This window comes from Zeugodacus cucurbitae, chromosome 2, assembly GCF_028554725.1.
Source record: "Zeugodacus cucurbitae isolate PBARC_wt_2022May chromosome 2, idZeuCucr1.2, whole genome shotgun sequence".
NCBI classification, from domain to species: domain Eukaryota; kingdom Metazoa; phylum Arthropoda; class Insecta; order Diptera; family Tephritidae; genus Zeugodacus; species Zeugodacus cucurbitae.
Genome location: NC_071667.1, coordinates 7,978,686 through 7,987,407, shown reverse-complemented (window position 1 = coordinate 7,987,407; position 8,722 = coordinate 7,978,686). Strand labels below are relative to the sequence as shown.

General features: G+C 30.1%; 2 protein-coding genes across 7 annotated transcripts in view; one reads left to right on the top strand and one right to left on the bottom strand.

The window, feature by feature from the left end:
• Window positions 1-506: 506 nt before the first annotated feature.
• LOC105210091 (syntaxin-18) lies at window positions 507-2,427 on the top strand. Its single transcript, XM_011180831.3, has 2 exons — window positions 507-1,771; window positions 1,839-2,427. The coding sequence occupies exons 1-2, from the start codon at window positions 695-697 to the stop codon at window positions 2,025-2,027; spliced, it is 1,266 nt and encodes a 421-aa protein (XP_011179133.1). The 5' UTR covers window positions 507-694; the 3' UTR covers window positions 2,028-2,427.
• Window positions 2,428-3,419: 992 nt separating this feature from the next.
• Window positions 3,420-8,722, bottom strand: part of LOC105210089 (mucin-17) — a 192,312-nt gene continuing 187,009 nt past the window's right edge. For all 6 annotated transcript variants that reach the window (XM_054225185.1, XM_054225186.1, XM_029038957.2 and 3 more), the window contains one exon: window positions 3,420-7,681. In XM_054225185.1, the coding sequence (XP_054081160.1) occupies window positions 7,059-7,681 (623 nt within the window). In that variant the 3' untranslated portion in view covers window positions 3,420-7,058. The remainder of the gene's footprint in view (window positions 7,682-8,722) is intronic.

Below are 8,722 nucleotides of genomic sequence, written 5' to 3'. Positions count from 1 at the left end.
AACTTATAGATATGCTTTTCCAAGTTCCGGCAGTGGAAAAAATACAGTTTTGAATATAAAGCAAATTTTTAAAGCATCACTAACCTCAAATTCCTTGTTAGCTGCTATTTCTTATATCTTCCATTTGTTCAAAGTGACTGTATTTTCCATATATAATGAATTTGTTCCATTTGCTAGAGGAAATAGGAATTATGCCGCTAAGGATTGTATTTCCGGCAGCGAGTGTGGCACATAGGCAGATCAAAACTATGGCACTCCCAAAATTCATTCATTCATTATAAAAACACCATCACTTTCAAATATGTGTATATATTGGTTCGGAGTTAATACTACTTCACAATCAATTAACTTGGTATCGAATATATAAACTTCTTCACTTTATTTGCAATTAAAGTAAAATCTCTAAAGCGCAAAATTTTGAACTATATAATTACCAAACGCGGATTTTAACGAGTCTCGAACGAGTATCGCGTATTTCCTTACCTCGTTTATCAACACTAGCACAAACAGCTGAGCGCAGCTGTCAAACCCAGCAAAGCAGTGATGTGTCAGTGTACGTGGTTTCTAAAAATTTATCATTTAAACAAAATATTCATAAATTTACAAAATAATTAAGAAAGTACTGCCGTTTGTTGTAAATGATATTAATATTAATGTAGTATCGAATACAAGAAGTAGCCACCCACCTTTAAACATGGATATAACGCAAAAGTTCAAAGCCGGTGTAATGACAGTGAAATTACAACGCAAAGGTGAACTGCCCCCACAGGTAGTGGATAAACAACGTATTCTGCCTAAAAGCGGCGCTGGTGTTGGAGCTGGTCATCGTGATGAATTCACAAGGCTAGCAAAGGATGTGTGCCACAAAATCACAACATTGCGTAATGTGCTGGTGGAGAATCGTGCTGCCTATATGCGTATAGGTCAGCACCTGAAGAGTGCCACACATATGAGCGATGAGCAACGTGATCTTATTGACCGAGAATCAGAAAAATTCGTAGCATATTATACGCAGCATCTGGCACAAATGCGCATCGATTGGAAAAGTTCAAAAAGAAAAGCACAACAACAACAACACATTGAAGCCGTAATCGATTTATTAGAACGCTATTTACACAGTGTACAACAAATTTATTTAGAACAAAAACGTTATCGAGTGCAATATGAATTGGAAACCTATAAACTATTAAAATTAGCAGCTGATAAAAAGAAAATACCAGTGCGACCAGCTGGTGAGCATAGTGGTCGCCGCGTGCCACGACAGTCGACAAGCAGTAGCAACGATGCTGATGATGTGGTTGATGAATTACAACCACGGAGTTTATTGAGTGAGGATGTGTCAGACTTACAAGGCGATTGGCTAGATGACGATGACTTGAGCGTTAGTAATTATAATAAAAACGAACTAAACGATGCAGCTGATGGTAAAATTAATGGATATCTAACTGACGAGGAAAATTTAAATACAAGTGGTTCACAACTGCGACACCGACATCCACACGCCACAACTGAAGATAACATTGGTAGTGGTGGTGAATTGAAAACAACACAATCCTCACAGAAGGTGGCCTTAGACGAGGATTTACAAAAATCACAGCAATTGGAAGATGAGGCTGAAGCAGCTAAAAAACTTTCACCCGAAGATGTGCAAATGTACGAACAGGAGAATGTGCAACTATATCATGAATTACAGGGTGTGGCCGAAGAAGTGGAACAAATTGAGAAAAACGTGGTAGACATAGCGCAATTGCAGGACATCTTTACAGAGAAGGTGTGTTATATATATTTTAAAGTGAAATGTTTTGATTAATCAATATGTATCATCTCCATACAATTAGGTTTCTCTGCAACAACACAACATTGAGCGTATCGCAAACGCCGTCATTGGTGCGACCGAAAATGTCAAGGATGCAAATGAGCAGATCAAACAAGCTATACAACGCAATGCTGGCCTACGTGTATGGTCACTATTTTTCCTATTAGTAATGTCATTTGCTTTACTCTTCCTTGACTGGTATTACGACTGAAATCATGTTAGGAAAGTAATGCTAATTTCAAGCGTGAAATTATATAATAGAACCAACATTATATTATATCGTCTTAATAATATTTGTTGTGGAATTTAAAATATTTTTAAATATTAGGAATCTATGTTTTTTAACTGACACACATATGTACGGTGATAAAAATATTAAGTTATTTAGTTGGAAATATCTTGTAATGATTTATAATAGTCGTACACAGTCACTTTAACATGCATTTTTACATAAACTATGTGAAGCATACTTTTTTGTACCGTAATTAGCTTAAGCACATACATCCATACATATATACGAAATACTAAAACAATAATTATGGCGCAACGTGAAAATAATAAAAACAGCTATTTTACAGCATTTAGTTAGAAAATTAATGTGGGAAATATAATTGTGTTTTTTTTGTTTATTTTTTGTATATAATTTATTGGGTAAGTTTACGGTAAAGCTGTGCAAATAGTACAAAGTTGGAACTGCTTGGTCGGTTTTTTAAGAGAAATTATAAACATAGCGCTCTTCGGTAATGAGTATCTGCATATGCTTCGTCATCCGCACTCATTCAGAAACTACATATTCCACAACTCTTAACTACCAACCTCGAATAGACAAATTTTTAATCCCTTTTGCGGTTACTCGGGTCTACCTTAGCGGAATGGACAAGTATGTAAATTGGACGAACACTCATTCTCTCTAAATACTCGCTACAACCATAAGAAAAAATCAATTTCGTCGGACGGAGATCTAGATAAAGCATAAATGGTTTGCTCCGTAGTAGCTTCTCTGATTCTCTTCTAGCAAAATTTGTAGGTTATGTATATACATTCAATGACATTGAGACTGAAATTTAAATAATTTGTAAACAAAAAATATATTTTGAATAAAAAACAAAGTTTTTTAATTGTTATTTTGCATAAACAAGAAAACCAGGTTCTTTTATTTATTATTGCATTAAAGTTATTGCTTCATCTTTTGAAGTCAATATTAAAATGTATAATTATAATAAAAGCGCCAGGCTTGGAAATTGGCCTGCGCCATATCAACCATTAATAAGAATAGTTACATTTAGAATTATACAACTGTTTAAGCCTTAAAACAAACACTTCACATTTAAATATACTGTGTTCTATAATTATACATAACTAACGCGTATATAGCGTATATACTTTTTTCTACCAACTAGAAATTCTGTGTGTTTGTTGTAAGCTTTGATTTGATTTTCTTTTAATGTAAAATAAATATTTTCCTTCATTTCAAAGTGCAAAAATATGATAATCAATTATCTTTTTGTATGTATCAACTAAATGTTTTTGTTTGTAATTATAATTAAACCTATAATTGTTAAGGTTTAATTTGAATATGCTTATATTTACAATTAGATAAATAAAGAAGTATGTTGGCATGATTTCAGTTGTTTCGTTTTTTGTTTCGCGCATTTTTGGCAGCAGTAAATTAATTTCTTATGAGATTATTAAATTATAGCATTTTTTTTATAAATAACTTAAGTCTTTAGTGTGGAACTTCATTTCATTTAGCGCTAATTACTAATATTTTAAATAATTTGTTCTTATTTTTTCATAAAAATCATATGTTTTGTAATTTTGATTCATAAAGAAGTTTTTCAAACAATTAAAAGTTTGATTATTCAATAACTTTATTGAAAACTTGAAAAATTATTATTTTACATAAACAATTTTATAAAGTAAAATAAGTATTTTTGCTTTTAGTTTTGGTATTCAAATAAATTAGTCCATATTAAGTATAATATCGGAGTGTTCAAAGCAGATTTTTGGTATTATGTGATTTCATGATTTCTTTCAACTTTTTTGATTTTATTCAATTTATTTTTTATATATTAATTTTCCGAAGCATTTCACAAGTTGACATTGAGATAAAATCCATATATATGTATATGAAGAGCGTGTGCATTGAGTTACATATATTTTTATATACAATATATATTTTTTATGTTTATTATACGTGTACATACATACATGTATGCAGGTGTATGCTGTTAACAAAAATAAGAATTTCTAATATTACATTTAGGCACTAGAGTTCATTTCATTGTTGGATAATTTCTGGAAATATGTACATTTGTATGCGAGAACATTGTTGCATGCAGGCTTTTCGAAAAATAAATCATAATGCAAATTATGCAATAAAATTTAATAATTATAATTATTATGATAATAAAAAAAAATAATATAAATATGAGTAAAATAAGGTTAATTATTAATTTCACTATATCGATGAAGTCGCCACTTCAAACAATGTGTTCTTAAAAAAATAAGGTGTAGAAAACAAATATTTACCGAAATTATAGGAAATTTATAGCAAACAAATAATTATTAATGCTAATTCTAATTGGATATTTTCTAATTGGATATTTTTCATGAAAACATATAAAATCTTTTTTTATGTGAGTGTTTCTAAGCAAAATAAACACAAGTTTTTGTAAACAGCAAAAACTTGGCTCTATTACATACATATGTAAAGCAGCGCCAATTAATTTAATTTGGTATGTTTTCTAGGCAAGTTTCTATGCATCAAAATTTGCTTGAGAGCTGAAATAATGGAATTTTTGGAATGCAATTTTTTTAATGGAAAATTATGAAAAAAAGCAAAAAAAAATCAAATAGCGCTTAAACAAAAGATACAAATAAGATTTTGACAAAAAAAGAGAATAAATGGGTTTAATTAAATAGTTTACTAAATAAATATTATTTTCAATTAATTATTTTAGGAAAAATTTCTTTAAAAAGTTGTACATAAAAAAATTCAATGCCTTATTAAACAATAAAACTACTGTGAAGCAATAAAATTACCGTTAATTAAATTTTTTTAATATAATTTAGAATAAAAATGAATAAATTATGAAAACTATAAATGAATTGTGAAAATTGAAAGTTTTACTCAAATTAAATGTAAATAACAATTAAAAGTTATTTTTTTATTTTTAATTTTAAGTTTAAACTTTTTTGAAAAATTATAATTTTCAAATGTAGTCAAAATTCGTTTCTTTATTTTGTTTTAATTTAAACTAGAAAACCAAATACACGCTAATGCTTTAGTTGTCGACTTTATGGCAAGTAAGTGAATGTGCATACATTTAATAGCCGGCAGCAATATCAAAATTAAGAAAATTATAAAAAAAGTAAAAATTAAAATGGAAATATGAAAAAAAAACAGAAAATATAATGAAGTAATAAATAAAAAATAAAAATAAAAAATAGTAACTCACAAAAATGAATTTAAAAAAATAGTATAAAAATGCTAAATTTAAAATAAAATAATAATTAAAAAAAAAAATAAAATAAAATAATAACAGAGTGTAATACAAAAAAAAAAAAAATAAAAACAAAAATATTCAATAAAAATATTGTATGATATCACTAATAAATAGCAAAGAATTATTTTTTCATAAAAAAATTTAGTCTAACAAACTTTTTTTATGTAAATTAACATACATACAATTAAATGTGAAAAGATAAATATGTACGTAAAAGTCGTTTAGCAACTGCATAGCAACTATGGCTATGGAATGGATTGATGTATGGCGAATTTGTATAAAGATGAGAATATGTACATACACCAGCTGGTTATACAGAATTATAGCACTTCTTACTACAATATTTACATTTAGCACAGCTAATATTCTTGGATAAATTTAAATAATAATTAACCTATTATTAATTTTACCGTTGTTATTTTAGTTTACATACAATAATTATGCTTTTAATTAGGAAATTTCATTAAGAAGTCTTTTGGTAACTGGACACATATTTTTTAGCATTTTTAAGGTTATGTTTTGTAATTTTAATTAATTTGTATTACATTCAATTACAATTATTACATAACATACGCGTACCAAGCATTAAAATAAAATTATTTTTTAATAGTAAGCAAAATTACATATGTACCTACAATATACAGCTACTTATAACTTAGCTCTTGAATGTAACGATTTTTTGTTTGCAAAAGTATATACATATATAGTTTTGGCGCAATGGCAAATTACAGCTCAAAGTTTTCATTGAATGGAAGTCAATTATATATATATATATAAGAAAAATGGAAATGACATTTGGTGGGTGGGACACAAAAGAGAATGTATAAAGTAATCGTATTTAATGTACACGATGTAATTAATTATAAATAAAATAGATGTGTGCTTAGATATATTTTTTAAAATTAATTTTTAATTGTAATTACATAATTATATTTATTATAACTGAATAATAATTATAATTAAATAAATTAATGTAGTGTAATGAGTTAAAATTAGTAGTATTGGAGAGCAAAATTGTGCCGTTAACAAATTAAATCGAATAAATGAAAGTATGATATGTAATGTATTCATATTTTAAGTAATCATGTTTAATGTTTATAGTCTAGTTTTTTATAATAAAAATGGAAATTATTATTAAATTACATCATTCAATACAATTTATTTATTTTTAAATTATTTTTCTAATCATGCATTTAATTAATGCTCTAAAATTACAATTATAAATTTATAATTACAATTATAATTAGTTTTTTTTATAAATTATTTTAAAAATTTGCAATTATTTATTTGTGTAATTAGCAAGGCATATAATAATATAAGCCAATTAAAATAATTAAATTAATTTTTGCAACAAAAAATTAAGAAAAAAGCTCGAGAGCACAATACCAATTTTATCGATTTAAAAACATAACTGTAAATAGCAAATGAGCAAATTGGACTGGATAAGAAAATGAGTTTGTGTTATTCTCAATTTAGGTCAATGTAGACATCACGATATCTGTTGTTGTTTTTTTTTAATGTTATTTGTATTGTTGTTATAGGGCGCATAGCGCTTGTGCTTATCCCTTCACTTCCCACGCTGCAACACCGTTGCGCTACTACTAGCTGTAGCATGTTGTTTGATTCTTCACCACCTTCTCCTCCTCCTCCTCCTCCTCCTGTTATTTTTCCGCACAATAGTAGAGCACAATCGTCGGTGGCTTTTGGCCTACAATGTACGCAATGGCCGGAGACTATTTAGCGCTACTGCTGCAACCGCTAGCAACCTCACTGCGATTGTTGTTTGCAGCGCTGGTGCTGATGTTGCCACTGACGGCGCTGCTGCTGGTGGTGCTTATATCGGAATGGTTAATGTGACTGCTGGCATCTGCCACAAAGGCATATGGGCTGGCGCCAGTGGTGGTGCTGGGGCTGCAGCTGGCCGCAAACATTATATCATCAGCATTTTGTTGTGTTGACTCATTGCCCACCACTGCCGCTTCGTGCTCATCCACTTGTTGCTCCTGTTGCTCATCATCGGCACTATGCGCTACCATTGGGGTGCCGGTCATTTCATCATCAAGATCAACATGTGCTTCAGCTGTTTGTGCTTCCTCCTGCTCATCTTCAAGCAGCTGCTCTAACTCTTGTTGTTCGCGTACAGCCTGCTCTTGTGGTTGTTCCATTTCGAATGACGACTGTTGCTGCGCCACCACAACCTCTTCATGTGCCACCGCTGTCATGGCCTCCACCTCATCCTCTTCGATGTACTCCGGCGCCGATTGTTGCAGTTCTGCCTCCGCTGGCTGGTGCTGTGGCAGCTGTATGGCATCGTCGGACATAAAAACGCCCAAAGGCATATGGCTCTTCATGTGTGCTGTGTGTGGAGAGTGAAAAGAATATGCTTTTAGTAATTATGAAATTCAATTACAGTTAGAAGCAGTAATGTGTAAATAAAGATAAGTCTGACGAATAAGCTAAGCAAAAAAATGCAATGCGAGTACATATGTTCTTAATAAATGCATGTGTGTGTGTGTGTGGGCAGCAAGAAGCAAATTGCAGTAGGAGCATAAAACGGATTAATTAAGCGCTTAAACTACAAAATTGAATAAATAACATAAGCATAAAAAAGATAAATGTACATATATGTCTGTATGCATGTAGTAGCAATCGAACAGCTGAAAGAAAACTTCTAAATACTGGTACTTATTGATAAGCTTGTAAACATGTGCTTAGCTGCTCCAGCTGGCCGCCTTAAATGCTAAATATGAATAGTATCGCGGATTATCGTGCCTAAATTATAGGTTATGTGCGTTGCAGCTTAATGGCTGGTAACTCAATATTGTAAGTGGTTGTTGCACATTCAAAAGCAATAAAAGTCAATGTAAAATAATTATGTTGCAACCACACACAGTGAGCAATTATAGACTAGTTATTGACTAGATTGATTAAGCGAATGGAAATTAGTCTAAATAAACGATTTCGGTGAGGATTTTATTGCTGAGAAATGAAGCTGAGGAAAAAAAAATAATAATAAAAAAATAAATAATAATAATAATAAACTAAAATAAAATAAAAAAATAAAATAAAATAAAATAAAATAAAATAAAATAAAAAAATAAAATAAAAAAATAAAATAAAATACAACCAAATAAGGAAGGGCTAAGTTCGGGTGTAACCGAACATTTTATACACTCGCAATTTATTTATTTAACTTTATTTATATTATATAATACACAATTTGACCCACATATTCGTCATATATAGTGCATGAAGTCCATTGAAAAGAGGCCCTCGTGTTCGATATATGAGGCCTTAAAAACCTATGGTCCGATTTCGGCGATTTTTAGAATGGGACTGCCACACTATAAACATAGTATTTGCAAAGCTCTGCACCGATATCTTCACTAGTGCTTAC